This window comes from Corythoichthys intestinalis, chromosome 13 (genome assembly GCF_030265065.1).
Source record: "Corythoichthys intestinalis isolate RoL2023-P3 chromosome 13, ASM3026506v1, whole genome shotgun sequence".
In the NCBI taxonomy this organism is placed as follows: Eukaryota; Metazoa; Chordata; class Actinopteri; order Syngnathiformes; family Syngnathidae; genus Corythoichthys; species Corythoichthys intestinalis.
The window spans coordinates 22,627,456-22,644,410 of NC_080407.1; the positions used below are offsets into that span (position 1 = coordinate 22,627,456).

A 16,955-nucleotide genomic window follows, 5' to 3' on the forward strand; every position below is an offset into this window, starting at 1 on the left:
ATTGTCAACATGTGTAAGCCTCAACAATGAGAGACAGAATGTGGAAAAAAACAGAAAATCACAATATTTGATTTTTAAAGAATTTATTTGCAAATCATGGTGGAAAACAAGTATTTGGTCAATACCGAAAGTTCATCTCAATACTTTGTTATGTACCCTTTGTTGGCAATAACGGAGGCCAAACGTTTTCTGTAAATCTTCACAAGCATTTAACGCACTGTTGCTGATATTTTGGCCCAGTACTCCATGCAGATCTCCTCTAGAGCAGTGATGTTTTGGGGCTGTCGTTGGGCAACACAGACTTTCAACTCCCTCCTCACCCCGCGGCGTCAAAATGATAACAAGAACGGTGAGTAAAAATCCCAGAACCACACGTTGGACCTAGTGAGTGACCTACAGAGAGCTGGGACCACAGTAACAAAGGCTACCATCTGTAACACAATGCGCCGCCAGGGATTCAAATCCTGCACTGCCAGACGTGTCCCCCTCCTGGAGAAATTACACGTCCAGGCCCGTCTGCAGTTCGCTAGAGAGCATTTGGATGATCCAGAAGAGGACTGGGAGAATGTGTTATGGTCAGATGAAACCAAAATAGAACTTTTTGGTAGAAACACAGGTTCTCCTGTTTGGAGGAGAAAGAATACTGAATTGCACCATACCCACTGTGAAGCATGGGGGTGGAAACATCATGCTTTGGGGCTGTTTTTCTGCAAAGGGACCCCGACGACTGATCTGTGTAAAGGAAAGAATGAATGGGCCATGTGTCGAGAGATTTTGAGTGAAAATCTCCTTCCATCAGCAAGGGCATTGAAGATGAGACGTGGCTTGGTCTTTCAGCATGACAATGATCCCAAACACACAGCCAGGGCAACAAAGGAGGGGCTTCGTAAGAAGCCTTTCAAGGTCCTGGAGTTGCCTAGCCAGTCTCCAGATCTCAACCCCATAGAAAAATCTGTGGAGGGAGTTGAAAGTCCATGTTGCCCAATGACAGCCCCAAAAACATCACTGCTCTAGAGGAGATCTGCATGGAGGAATGGGCCACAATACCAGCAACAGTGCGTGAAAAGCTTGTGAAGAGTTACAGAAAACGTTTGGCCTGTGTTATTGCCAACAAAGGGTACATAACAAAGTATTGAGATGAACTTTTGGTATTGACCAAATACTTATTTTCCACCATGATTTGCAAATACAGTGCCCTCCATAATTTCCGGCACCCCTGGTTAAGATGTGTTTTTTAGCTTCTAATATTTTTTTTAATTCAAATAATATGGGACCTTAATGGGAAAAAAAGAAAAATCCAACCTTCAATACAAGTGCATTTATTCAGTGGGGAAAAATTCCCACATAAAGAAATATTTATGTGACATCAAATAATGTGTGTCACAATTAATTAGCACCCCCGGTGGTAATACTTTGTACAACCCAATTTTGCCAACAAAACAGCACCTAATCTTCTCCTATAATGTTTCACAAGATGGGAAAAGACAGAAAGAGGGATCTTCACCCATTCCTCTTTGCAGAATCTCTCTAAATCCTAGACCCTGTGACGACCCATCTTCAGCTTTCGGGCAGAGAGCAACAGATTTTGATTTAAAATGTCTTGGTATTTCAAAGCATTCATGATGCCATGCACCCTAACTAGGTTCCCAGGGCCTTTGGAAGCGAAACAGCCCCACAGCATCACTGATCCACCCCCATACTTCACAGTGGGTATGAGGTGCTTTTCAGCATGCCCATCTTTCGTGGCACGCCAGACCCACTTAGAGTGTTTGTTGCCAAAAAAAGCTCTATCTTGGTCTCATCTGACCAAAGCACACGCTTGGGACCGTAACCATGACCATAACACATTCTCACAGTCCTCTTCTGGATCATCCAAATGCTCTCTAGTGAACCGCAGACGGGCCTGGACGTGTACTTTCTTCAGCAGGGGGACACGTCTGGCAGTGCAGGATTTGAGTCCCTGGCGGCGCATTGTGTCAGCTCTCTGTAGGTCATTCAGTAGGTCCCCCCGTGTGGTTCTGGGATTTTTGCTCACCGTTCTTGTTATCATGTTGACGCCACGCGGTGAGATCTTGCATGGAAACCCACATCGAGGGAGATTATCAGTGGTCTTGTATGTCTTCCATTTTCTAATAATTGCTCCCACAGTTGATTTCTTTACACCAAGCGTTTTACGTATTGCAGATTCAGTCTTTCCAGCCTGGTGCAGGTCTACAATTTTGTCTCTGGTGTCCTTCGACAGCTCTTTGGTCTTGGCCATAGTGGAGTTTGGAGTGTGACTGACTGAGTTGTGGACAAGTGTCTTTTATACCGATAATGAGTTAAAACAGGTGCCATTATTACAGGTAACGAGTGGAGCCTCGTTAGACCTCGTTAGAAGAAGTTAGACCTCTTTGACAGCCAGAAATCTTGCTTGTTTGTAGGTGACCAAATACTTAATTTCCACTTTAATTTGGAAATAAATTCTTTAAAAATCAAACAATGTGATTTTCTGTTTTTTTTCCACATTCCGTCACTCATGGTTGAGGTTTACCCATGTTGACAATTACAGGCCTCTCTTAACCTTTTCAAGTAGGAGAACTGGCACAATTGGTGGTTGACTAAATACTTATTTGCCCCACTGTACATTGAACACGTGCAAAAAAAAAAAAAAAAAAAAAAAAAAAAAAAGGGTGGGGGGGCGCTACGCGGTTTTCACTTATTGTGGCGGGTTCTGGTCCCCATTAACCGGGAAAAACGAGGAATCACTGTATTTCTGAAAAGTTTGAATCAGCAGGAATCATGCCCAAAACACGCTTGCCGGCATGACGGCTGGCTGTTGGTGTGTCACTGGAGTCGCGACGCGTAAGCGATCGGCAACCGGCCTCCGCGCCGGGCGGGGGGTGTGACATCGGGGTCCTAACAGTGTAGTGTTGTATCGGTCGTGAACGATTCGTTGTTTTCTATATAGACCCTACCCACGTGACGTCACAACTCCGCCCTCCTGACTGGTGCCGCCCAATTGTCCGTCAACACATCGTGTTTACCTGTTACGGCCACTTACATTCCTCCTATTTACGGCGTGTTTTTTTGCTCGTTAACATTAATAATCAAAATGGTGAAGGCGTGTGTGGCGGTCGGTTGCAATAACAGAGAAGATAGACGGAGAGACTTGAAGTTCTATCGGATTCCGAGAGACCCGGAGAGGAGAGAGCGAGACGGGCTGCTGCAATTCGACGAGAAAACTGGGCTCCAAACGATTACCACAGATTATGTAGTAGTCATTTTATATCTGGTAAGATGCATTTAATATATATTTAGAGGGTTTTGGGCTGACAACCACAATTAAGATCATTGCTAGGCTAATCGCCGACAACATACACGTATGTATGTCGTGAGAGTGCTATCGCTAAACCATATAAACATTAAAAGCCCTAGCTCCATTGACAAATGACATGAAATACATTTGACTTGACAGTGGATGTTAGCAAGAACAAATGATTTTGAATTGAAAATGTCGTAACTCACCTTTCCAAGCACAAGATAGATTCCTGCCCAATTTTCGTGGACGAGGACCTGTTTCACCCAACTAGCAACAAAGTATTTATAAGCCTCCAAGCTCTTAAAGTTTTTCAAACTTTCGTGAGAATAGGCTGATTTTGTGTGGACAAGATAGTTGTAAATATCAGGGTAGCTAGCAGATGTTAGGCAAATACGGCGAAGACAGCGCGTCGAAAAACATCGATTTAGGCATCAAATATGGATCTGGCGAATGGATGAACTGAAGCTTTTCCACATAACGCCTTTTATGCAACGCATCAAGTGAGTTTACGGCATCCGAAAGCACCGGGTCTTCCATGAAATGCATTATAAATTGCTCGATCAATTGAGACCATTGATAATACAGACACAAAATGACGGACAAGGGGGCGGAACAATACAGCGATCACGTGATTTTGTGACGTCGGTGGGTAGGGTCTATAACTACAGTACTACGATAAAAAAAGGTAAGGTGATCCCAAAAAATTATTCAAACCGTTGTGTGGATGCTAACTAGAGCTGGGAATCTTTGGGCACCTAACGATTCGATTACGATTACGATTCAGAGGCTCCGATTCGATTATAAAACGATTATTGATGCACCCCCCTCCTTTTTTTTTTTTTTTTTTTTTTTTTAATAGTTTTGTACATTAGTTCCAAAATTGTTCAAAAATACTCTCAGGCTAAACCAAACTACTATTTCAGTATCAAGTTAACATATAGCAGTAAACAAATATACAAAAATAACATTAAATAAAAAAAACTCCAGTCCCCATTCTGTATCAGCAGCTTTAAACTACATTCAATTAATTTAATGTTGTGAATCAACCGTTAAAGTTGTTAAAATTGCTCCCGTTATTCCATAATTTCCCTTTTGTCTACTTTTGACATGTGAAAGTTTTAAAACTATTTTAAAGATAGATTCAAGTCAATATTTTACCGATTTAGGAGTATTTTAGATAAAAAGTTAATTAGGTTTGCTTGGGAGGTTCGCTACAACAACATTGCAGGGAAGTTTACTGCTTTAAGATGGCGGCCGTTTACTAACGCCCGCATCTAGCTTTTTGCAGATGTGCTGCTACCGCTACCGAGTCTATAATCCATCTAGTCCTATATAAATGATATCTACCGTAACATTATGTAGCTTAGCTGTACTTGTAGCAGCTTTTCGGCAGCTGGCAGGTATGTTGTGGTGTTTTTTTTATCTCGTGGCATGAGTTGAGCTAGAGCCGTGAGTTGAGCGTTGGCATTACCCGAGGGGCCGGTTAATGAGAAGCATAATGTTTAGCTACTCCCGCTCCGTTCCGTCCCGAAGCCCGCGCGGCGCGCTGAGTGTGTTGTACTTCCGCTTTACTTGGCATATTTCAATAATCGGAATTTGGATGTTTGTGAATCGTTCTCGAATCTTCCACGGCCGAATCGCGAATAATCTAAGAATCGGAAATTTTGCACACCTCTAATGCTAACTATCTCCATAATAATATTGGAATACGTTGGATCTCCGAATATTTAACGTGAAGATCTGCAAACACTTTTTGACATCAAACACTCTACTTCTCCGTCACGAGAGCAGGAGAGTGCTAGCTCTCACTAGCAAACTTGACACAGGTAAGATACTCCTCTCATCCCATTTTTGATGTACATTTTGCCATTGCTGCTCGTTTTGTGAAATATCGACAGGGCTATCCTTCTCATTAATATTACGTTCGGGTTCAAATTGGAATGGCAGAACCGACGACATGTTTATGTAGTTCACGAGTGACGCTGTAGAAGTTTGCCAGCGAGCCCAAGTGACGTCACCACGCTGCGACGTCAACAACAATAATGGCGACCTAATAGTTCAAATAATTTTACAAATTTTATTAAAACGAAAACATTAAGAGGGGTTTTAATATCAAATTATTATAACTCGTACTAACATTTATCTTTTACGAAATACATGTCTTTTTATCCAAGGTTCCCTTTAAGAAATCTATTACCAGGAGATGGCTTAAAAAAGAATCATCTACTGTTGAAGAATGGGTAGATATTGTACATGAAATATATATCATGGAGAAGCTATCATTTTCACTCAAACTTGAGATTGATACATTTTATTTGATATGGTCCAAATGGACAGAGTACGTAAAACCAATTAGAATGGACTTCATTTGACACTCAAAAGAGAAAGTACCTCCGAAGTTTGTTGGGTGAGAAAACAATACCTGGTGTGCTCCCAAATGTTTTAAGTTGCTGTGCATTATTTTTATTTATCTCTTTCTTTCTAAATTATGTTTATTATTTTTTGTTATCCTTAAAAGTAAATGTAAGGACTCGAGAAATGGACTATATTTACTCATCACTGTAAGTACAATGTATATTATTTGTGAGATGTTAAAATATTAATTTGAAAAAAAAGATGGACAACATCACAGTATGCATGACACCATTTCCCACTGAAGCAGGCGTGAAAGTAAACAAACAACTGAAGCATCCGTTTGTGTAAATTGTAGTTGATGTTAGCATATAGTCAGGGGTGCACATAATTTTTTCGCCCAGGTTCTCAGAGGAGGACCTGGAGATGTGACTTGGTCCTCATTGAGCTTGAGAGCCGACCCGCCTGATGCGATAAATTTATGACAAGCTTTACTTAGAGCCAATTAACTTTAATTAATTATATTAACAATTAATGCTTGATTCACATCAACTGGCACAACAAAATTGCCATTACTTTGAAGTGAAATGTAAAGAAATAAACATAAAAGCACCAATTCAAAATAAAGGGCATTATGCGGCTCCCACATAAACTCCAAGCCTTTTTAAAAGTGGGATGTCCTCCTCATAAGACCTCATTGAACGTGCATGTTTAGCTTTGTAAAAATGCGAGCAAAAACACGTTTGTCAGTCGCTGTTCATTACCTTTTTTCCGCGACTTGTCCATAGGGCGAGTGGGGTCATGTCTGACATCGATAGTTTGCTTAATTGCCACATGCTCTGTTTTTTTCGTGCTTTTCAAAGTTTGGATGGCTGAAATCTTTGACCCTACATAAAATGCGCTGCTCTTATCGGCGACATTGGGATTCTCACGGCACATTTTGTACCGCATTTCCGTGCGAGCATCATTTGCTTCTAGCCATGGTACCTCCTGTAGCCACTTTTCAGCAAAAGTCCTTTTTTTCGCTAGCTCCGGTGACGTCTCTGTCGTCTGTCTGTCTTTTGACGGGGGTGGGGGAACACGGAAGTAATTACTCAGTGTGGCCTGCCTCTTCGACATTTTGAGAAGTTATTTTCTTGTGTCCGCCGCAAATACAGTGGTCAGCCATCGGTACGCGAAAGCGTATGGAAGCCTTTGAGGGCCAGTGCGTTTGTCTACGTCCAGTACGCATGCGCGCATGCGGCCCACTTATGTGCACCCCTGCATATAGTTCACTTTACTAGTTTTACTGTTAGTGTATAAAGAGAAGCTTCATCAAGCAAAAAAGAAGCATTTACTTTTGTCGTATTTTGTTGCACTGTCTCTTACCCCTGGCTGCCATTGACAATCCACTTAGACTGGAAGAATCAACAGGTAGTGAGTCAGAAATGCCCCAAAATGAACAACAAATGACCTAAAATGCCCCCAAATAAAATTCATTAGATGCCATTGACGGCCATTGACAACTGATCCGTTTGAAGTGGGAGGGATGGCACCGAATGAACATTTGTTAACACTCCCAGTTCATCTACCAGCAATAAACTCACAGCAGAATGATGAGAAGCACTTGTTCTTCATGTTTATTAGTCGTTTTGTAGAACGATTTCCCGACCAATGTATCAATAATCGTTGTAACGCCATATTGTGAGATTATCGTTATCGTGAGCTTTGCATCGTCAATCGCATCGTTTGATGAGGTACCAAGAGGTTCCCACCTCTATTCATGATGTGATTTTTTTAAACAAGAATAACAAAGACAAAATGCTCGTCTTTATTCAAGGCTTCATTGAGTGACTGACAACAGCCTCTCACTTGAATGAGTTGCCACAGACGGGTTAGAAAGAAACTAAACGATAACCGACACATTTGAAGCCTTCGATCGTAGAGCTACAGAGCCTTCTCTCGCGAGATCAAGGCTACAAACCTACCAAACCCATACCAGCAACTAGCAAAAAGTTGAGTTGTTTCAACGCCTGCAGCCATCGTGTAGCACAGCTGACACACTGAGCAACAACTGGTGGGGGGGTGGGGGATTTCTACCTGCATTTTTCGGATAGAAGAAAGAATAGTTAACACCGGAAGCACGGTATGACGGAAAATTTCAGTGATTTTGAAACCGTGTCTTTTTCATACCACGTTATACCTTCAAACCAGTAACCGGCACATGTTTATATACCGCAATGTTTTGTAAACCATGGAGGCGAACAATACAGACGAGACATTTCTGCTCCTCGTTTAACACATGGGAGCATTTGTAAACATTACCCTTGAATACTTCCTGAGTACAAAACGCACAATTGCTGGAATATGGGCTACACAACAACAAAGACTGCAACAAATTAATGTTGGGCGGCGGTTTGGAATAACGTCAGTCTGGGGGGACATGGACCGCAGACAGTTTCAGCCCCCGAGTATCAGTTGTGCGAAAGAAAACAATGAAGTCCATGATGATGACTGGCTTCCCTGTGCATTACCTCAAGGAGCCTCATTATATACGGCAGAGATGAAGAAAGACGTTGGCATCATCCGAGAAGGGCCATCTGATTACTACAGATGCGTAGTCCTTACTCCAGCTAAAATTACAAAGTGTGGGGAACTCCCTCTACAAGGTGTAGTTGTTGATTTTATTAGTTTCCCTAATTTATATAAAAAAAAAACCTTCCCCTGCTCCAAAATTGCTTAATTATCTCCCCTTTGTTGATTTTAATAAATTTTCTGTTGCAAAACGCGACTTGAAGTGTTTATTATTTAATATGTGCAAGTACGGGTGTCCGAAATTTGTTTTTAAAATGAGAAACACCGATTTTTAGCTCACATGATTTCACCTACTTTTAGGTTACCAAAAATGCCCTCCTGCTCAGAAAAAAAAGATATTTTAAAGCAGTGGTGTCAAACAGATTCCACAAAGGGCCGCAGTTGGTCCAGGTCTTTGTTCCAACAGATCCAGCACAGACAATTCAACCAATGAGGTTTCTGCTAAAATAAGCAACACCTGACGGCAATCAACTGATTACACTTCTAAGACACCACATTGGTGAAAAGGTATTCATCTCGTTTGGTTGGAATGAAATCCAGTACGGTCCTGTGCTTTAAAACACAGGTGTCCGGTTTGACACATGTGTTTTCAAGTTTCCAATGATGAATCAGATCAGTCATGTTGGCATTTTTTTTTAACTATGGTCGATTTGGGGGTCTCAGAATGGAATTTCAAGCAACCTGAGTGTTTTCTGCCATGTGCTTGTCTTCCACACAATCATGGTGCACATGCTTGTTTTGAAGACGATCACTCTACATGCGCTTCAGTTTCATAAGTTTACGTATAGATGTGTTGCACCTTAAACTCGTGCTGATGTGCCGATGTCATAATGAGTCAGTCATAATTCGTAAAACAACAAGGATTGGACACACTGTCGTATAAAGACTAAACGGATTGAATGAATGCCACCAAATGACTGTTTCAGTTTCTTCTTCACACAGAGCCCCACATTCCCCTCAAGGTGAGTAATGTAATACTCACCAAACAGCGAGTGTGATGTGAAGTCGTCACTCTCTGATGTTCGAGCGAGGAGGTTGTCTGCTTGGGACCCTTCTTTTGATCTGCTGTTGCTGCCATTCGGAGGCTCCGTCCCTCTGCTGGCCTCACTTGGACCTCCATCTTCATCCGTTAAGGGCTCACTAGTCCACTTGGGGATGCTCACCACCTCCACTTTAACAAGCGGAGGATCCTCCTCCTCCTTTTTGAGGGGATGAGGTTCCTGCTGCTCCTCAATGTGAGGGTTCTCCACCCTAATGAAATACTCCTCCTGCTCCTCTTTAATGTGGACAAATTCTTCCTCCAGCTTTTTGATGTATGGTGACTCTTCAACTACCTCCATGCGAGCAGGCTCGAGGCGTTCAGGATGATGCACTTGACTGACATCTGCAAGACCAAGACCATAATCACTCATGGGCCAAATTTTATGTCTTCATTAGCCATAACCCGTCCCCCAAAAAATTTACTGCTTCAGAAGTAAACCTCTGTGACGATTTTGTAATTATTCGTATCTTGTTGTCATCCACTACGACACAATGTAATAGAGCCGTCCCAACTAGTTGACGTTGTTGACGTAGTCGATAAAGTAAATTCATCGACGAGCACAATATCCCGTTGATGGTTAAAGGCGAGTAAAAACTAAATAAAATACATGCGTGGAAAGTTGTCACATGCTCAGGATGCAAGTGAGGAAAGCGGCACAAAGTCAAAAAAGCAGACCACAGTGGGTAAAGCATGGACTTAATTCAACGGATAAAAGGAGGGAGTCACTGTCGTGTGCAGTCTCTTATAAATCCATATTAGGGACGGGCAATATGGCCTTAAGTAAAAATGAACTACGAGAATAAAGTTGTACCATTGCTACGAGGAAAAAAAGTCATTATTACGTAGGGGTAATGCAGTTTTAAACTGCTACACACGTTTCCTTAGCTGGGAGCTATGACAAAGCATTAGATTATACATCTTTCTATTGATCATCATTTGATGTAGATGAGTCAAAATATTAAGGATTTCCTTATTGTGAAACTAATACTAAAACACAAGATGCCTTCAATATTGTTGATTTTAACAGAGGCGGCATGGCGCTACGTAAAGTACGTAGCTGCTTATTCAGCTTAGTAATACGACTTTTATTCTCATAGTAATAGTACGAAAAAAACATTGAGCAATTACTAACAGTATTAACGTCGAATTAATAGTACGAGAATAAAATTCGTATAATTACGTCAGGCTAATGCAGCTAAAGAAATTATAATCAATAGAAGGATTTAGCTCCAAGTTAAGGTACATGTACGTCCTGGAAAGTACGTAGCTGCTCACAGCAACTACCCCAAAGTAATAATGAGACTTTTTTCTCAAAGCAATAGTATGACTAGTATGTAATAGTCCTTATTTTATTCATTTGGCCCTAATACTTAGTCATAGCGTCCTATCAATGTGCATCATTACGTTTTTTTCACGTACTTCACTCCAGTGATGCGTGACATTGATTTATCTACTCTGCTGGTGCTCACCCTTATGCTTCGGACAATATAAACATATCAATAAAAGAAAATGTAAGAATTGTTTTGAATCCTGTTAGAAAATTGAAGTCACTCACAATGTTCTGAATCTGTTTATTTGCTGGTGATTTTTAGTCACTCCTTTCTGATTTGGGGGCGTTTATGGGTCACTTCGTGATGATTTTGGAGCATGTATGGGTCATTTACGGTTTGAGTTTCGGGACAGGAGCAAAAATTCTACCCAAATGAATAGACAGTGACTCAAACTCAACAGAAACCTTTAAATGCCTTAAAATGGACAAAAAGGGACCTGTAAGCGCCCCAACGATATATCAATTCTTGGCAGGAGCATATCGATAACCTTTTGAGATACAAAGTATCACGATATATCACCATTTCAATATTTTGTCACACCCCTACTTCACACGCAAGAAAGAATCATGATTCAAGCGTCAGCGTTCTTGTGAATTTTGGCCATTATTCTTCATAGTTGTACAATTTCTTTGTTCGGTTTTGCAGATATTTGCTCCAGTGTTATATGTTCCATGACTAAATCTAGCCATTAGTTTGTGATAATATTTTGTTAATTTCTCCAAGTGAGCAACATTGTTTTGTTTTTTTTAGCGATAGTTAAAGGGTATGAAAACGCAAAGGGGGTGTGAGACATCTATAGACCCTACCCACCGACGTCATGAACCCACGTGCTCGCTGTATGGTTCCGCCCACTTGTCCGTCATTTTGTCTCTGCATTAGCATTGGTTTCAATTGATCGAGGAATTTAAAATGCATTTCATGGAAGACCCGGTGCTTTCTGATGCCGTAAACTCACTGGATGTGTTGCATAAAAGACGTTATGTGGAAAAGCTTCGTTCTATACAGTCGCCAGATCCATATTTGATGCCTAAATCGATGATTTTTGACCGGCTGCCTTCGCCGTCTCTGCCTGACCCTAATATTTACAACTATCTTGTCCACACAAAATCAGCCTATTCTCACAAAAGTTTGAAAAACTTTAAGAGCTTGGAGGCTTATAAATGCTACGTTGCTGGTTGGGTGAAACAGGTCCTCGTACACGAAAATTCGGCAGGAATCTTGTGCTCGGAAGGTGAGTTACGAAATTTTCAATTCAAAATCTTTTGTTCTTGCTAACATCCACTGTCAAGTCTAATGTATTTCATGTCATTTGTCAATGGAGCTAGGGCTTTTAATGTTCATATGGTTTAGCGATAGCACTCTCACGACATACATACGTGTATGTTGTCGGCGATTAGCCTAGCAATGATCTTAATTGTGGTTGTCAGCCCAAAACCCTCTAAATATATATTAAATGCATCTTACCAGATATAAAATGACTACTACATAATCTGTGGTAATCGTTTGGAGCCCAGTTTTCTCGTCGAATTGCAGCAGCCCATCTCGCTCTCTCCTCTCCGTGTCTCTCGGAATCCGGTAGAACTTCAAGTCTCTCCGTCTATCTTCTCTGTTATTGCAACCGACCGCCACACACGCCTTCACCATTTTGATTATTAATGTTAACGAGCAGAAAAACACGCCGTAAATAGGAGGCATGTACGTAGCCGTAACAGGTCAACACGATGTGTTGACGGACAAGTGGGCGGCACCAGTCAGGAGAGCGGAGTTGTGACGTCACATGGGTAGGGTCTATAGAACCGTTATGTGCCAAGACAACAAATATTGATAAAGTTAACAAAAAAATCAATCACATTAATGAGCAATTATCGAAAATAGATCGAAAATGACGGACATTTCCGAAAGTGTTCCGGAAACAGCCGAATGGGGCGGAGACGTCATAACAAGGAAACAAAAGGTCGAGGCAGGTGCCATCGTTGTTTATCGACGAGAGAGTTGCGTTCGTGTTTTATCAAAAAAACGCTAAAATGGTTCAAACCTGTCATGCTATGTGGTTTACAAATAGCCATTTGTCGCAATGTCGTACCCATGAGTTCCCGAACACGAGAAAAAGAGCTGGACTACGGCAGACAATGAGTAAAGTTCGTCAGTGCTAAGAGGGCTAATTTTGCAATTTTACGGGGAAAAGGGAACCTGACGAGCCAGAAGATGTGCCTACAACGTCAAAGAAAACAAAATTTATGCTACTTCCCAATCACTAAAGACCCACGAACTGCGAAGGAGTGAATTCGTGACCCGTATATGAATAAATCGAGTGATTCGAGCATGTCTGTGGAACAGGAATATCAGCTTGTACAGATCACAAATCACGGCGACTTAAACGTATATTTGAGACAACAACTCTACCGAAGTTCTGGATTAAAGTCATTTCGGAATATCCTGACATCGCTAGGAGCACGCTGAAAACTGTGCTACAATTTCCAACATCGTGTATTTGTGATGCTAGCTTCTCTCACTCTCCCATCTCGGGACCATCTCGTCTCAACGAAACAAACTCAGCCCTCCCACTGATTCAGCGGGTGAGTTGTATTTTTTTCCTGCACTTAACACGACGGGGCTAAAAACAAATGCTATTTTATATTTGCTGTATTTTTCTGCCGCACATTGCCGGTGTTCTGACAAAGTTGGCATGTGCGTAACGTTAACAAGGACCACGAATGCAGCGATTCCTACGTACACACCACAAACTTTCTTTAAAGAAAGGAATACTAACTTACGTTTGCCATGTTTGGCGCACGTAGCCCTCTCACTTAACGACTTCGCCGTGTCGTTAAGCGTTAATTTACGCCATTTCCGTGTTGCACATGTATGTTTGTGATGTAAATAGTTTTTTAGCACCATTGTTTTGCGGTCACGGTGTATCAGCTTCACAAAAAGAAATGCAAAACAAACCATTCGATGATTCTGTTGCCGCCGGTGTTTCATCAGATGTGATTGCTCCCCTCAATGATCCTTTCATTAGGCTGCATTGGCTTTCGTTTGGGCTCAAATTGATAACCCAAAACACCAAAGAAAGGTTCATAACTCTCCTCTTCACCATTAGAAGAATGTTCGTTACGTCGGATTCGTCGCTGCAAATAGAAACAAAATTGTCCGCCATCGTCGCCGCCATTCAGTACTAAGCACTGAGCCGGCTGTTTCCCTATAGTGACGTCACGCACACAATATGCTAGATTCCCGGCATCTCGGGGGCGGGTCCTTTTAGCTTGACAATCGACCTAATTTCTATCATTTTCTTGGTGTTGCGATGTGTGTAGTTACACGAAGTGGCATGATATGAATTCAAAAGGCATGCGGTGATGGATAAATGATGGAATATTAGCATTTCCCCTATGGGGCGCCGTTTGTAAAGGAGCACATGCTGAAAATTTCGACAACATTTTCTCATATTTAGCGCCACACAGTGTTTAAAATGTGGTGTGAAATTTTTTGTCACTTTTTTTTTTGCACATTTACAACATTATTTAAAAATAAATATTTAAGTTGCTAAACAATCAGTATTGTACCTGAATGTTGAAATCCAGAACTAAATGTTTATTTATATCTTAAATGTAAATATTAAATTCATATCCTAAATATTAAATTTATATTCTAAATTTATATGTTAAATCCAAACTTTATATTTATATATTAAATCTAAATGTTAAATTTATATCCTAAATTTATATGTTAAATCCAAACTTTACATTTATATATTAAATCTAAATTTTAAATCTAAATCTTAAATTATATATTAAATTTAATATTTTAAATCTAAATCTTAAATTATTTCCTAAATGTAATTATTAAATTTATATACTAAATGCTAAATCTAAATGTTAAATCTGGAAAAGGGTGAAACTAAATATTTAGCTTAATATGCAAATTCACACGACTGGACACCGGAAGTAACAAAATAAAAGCTTGGAGCAGCTCAGACTGTTTGTTCACGTTGCTTGAAAATGAATAAAGCCTACTGAACGGTGGCGGTCGCCTCTTGGACATGAGTCATTGTGATAATAACAATATCTAGGTTAAATACACATTTAGGAGAAACTATTTAAAGAGTATTTTGTGCTTTTCGTGTCACTTTTACGTCCATGAGCCCAGTAAAGTTACTAAGAATAGCCACCAGGGGTCTCTGTTGGACTGGACCGTAGCTCAAGGTTGACCTTTCTCACTTCATTCATTCATTCATTTCTACTGCAAAAATCCCGCGTTTCTCACAGTCGGCGAAGGTGGGCTGAAAGAAAATATGTCGGTCAAGTCAAGTTTAGCAGAGACTATCAGCCAACAGTCACAATACACTTAAGTTACCGAAGTGGATCGTGAAGTGGAAGCCGCTGTCGCCGACGCTGTAGCTGTGGGAAAATTTTGTATCGGTCTTTGTCAGTCACGTGCCCAAACTAGCGGACACGCCCCCATGCGCCATTTTGAGTGTATCACGGATGTAAACAAACCAGAACAGGAGTAGCTCCGACGCCACATTACTGCCTCCAACTTCATCCCTGGATATAAAAAAGTCCCTCGTTTACGGTATCAGCGCTTACCTATAAATCTCTCGAAGCTCACGGACATTTAACGAATGGCTCGGTGCAGGATCTTCGCATTTCGACCGCAGGACTGCGACAACACAGTCGTCACTCGTTGCTACTCTCAGAAACATGATACAGCTCTTACTTGAACATCCTTGAACTTGAATTGTACCTTGAATATCATCTTAAACATCACATGACTAAAACAGGTGAAGGAACTGTCATAATGACATGCAAATTCATGTATATTGCACAATATATTGTTTCAGTGTTGACATTGCCATGCAAAGATGTGCAATTCTCTCAATGCAGGACTTATCATGTGAAGTGGGACAAATTTACTTGAACACGTTATTCTACAACTAGTGTTATTTTTCTTCATATGCACGTTTTATATTTCCTTGTATTGCTATTTTCTGTTTACCATTGTGCTGCTGCTGCTGTTTTGATTGAGAATTTTAAATCTAAAAAAAGTAAACCTGTCAAACATCTCGTTTTGTTAGCAAACATTGTATTTCCTATTCAGTGTTTATCTCCACAAAATTGTTTGAATTAGTAAAAAAAAAAAAAAAAGTACTTTTCATCATCAAAACCAACACGTTTTACGTACCTAAGAGTAGCAAGGAGTCAAGACTTCAAAATTGTCACTGACATACTTTATTAAACAGGTTTAAGTCATCTACAAACGTATAAAAAAAACTGCTTGTACAAACACTACGAAAAGAAAATTGTACTATACTACTGTTGGGCAATGGCTTATCAGGGCACAGCAGAAAGTGACCTTATCCAACATTGTAGCTTCTTCACCTTCACATGGAAGAATCATGTTTATGGGTATGGTTCCTGTTAAGATATTATACTTCTGACAAACATTTCCGATGACCCTTTCAACATGGATTCTCAAATGTGCTGACAGCGGCCTTTTGTAAATGCTGGGAGTTTGACATCTGAACACTACATGCCCACACATTCTTGTATGTCAAAACCTCTGTCAGCCAAGACAATGTCCCCAGGCAACAAATTATCACAAAAAAAAAAAAATCACTGTTCAGGGTTTTATGTTTGTCACTTGTATGCCCTCCCCAGCCTTTTGATATGAAACAAATGGCTCCCTTGGGTGTAATACATATTAAATACTTCATAGTGTGGTGGTGCTTGTACAGTGGGGAGAACAAGTATTTGATACACTGCCAATGAGTTTTCCCATTGGCAGTGTATCAAATACTTGTTCTCCCCACTGTAGCTGGAAAACATTTGGGCACGTGCTTTCAGATTTGATGGGTTTTCTGTGAAAATTTCAAAACGGTCAATAATCACAGTCTGTGTCACATCGTGATTGGTGTTGTGCGTCTCATCCTCTGTGATTAGCTGATCACCTTCTTCTCCAGCTTCATGTGTCCCCTCTTCAGTCTGTAGCTGACCACTTTCTTCTCCAGCGTCAGGTGTCCCTTCCTCATTCTGTTAGTGACTGTTTATTTCACCAGGCTCAGATGGTCCCTCCTTAGTCTGGAGCTCTTCAATGTTTGCATCCTGCTGGACCCCCATCTCTGGTGCTTGCAGTGTCTCTTTCCGTAGCTGCTCACATTCGTCTTGCAGAGCGTGCAGTGTTTGTCGGTGTAACACAGGGGTCTCCAAACCAGTCCTCGAGGGCCGCTGTGGGTCCTGGTTTTTGTTCATACCGATCAAGCATAGACCTTTTAACCAATGTGGTTTGTACTAAAACAAGCAGCACCTGACCGCAATCAACTAATTAAACATATAAAACACCAGATTGGTGAAAAGGT

At 40.9% G+C, this 16,955-nt stretch overlaps 1 protein-coding gene across 3 annotated transcripts in view; it reads right to left on the minus strand.

Moving 5' to 3' along the window:
• The window catches only part of LOC130928020 (oocyte zinc finger protein XlCOF6-like), a 55,839-nt gene that overhangs the window by 30,977 nt on the left and 7,907 nt on the right, over positions 1-16,955 (minus strand). For all 3 annotated transcript variants that reach the window (XM_057854196.1, XM_057854194.1, XM_057854192.1), the window contains one exon: positions 9,210-9,611. In XM_057854196.1, coding sequence (XP_057710179.1) covers positions 9,210-9,611 — 402 coding nt within the window. The remainder of the gene's footprint in view (positions 1-9,209; positions 9,612-16,955) is intronic.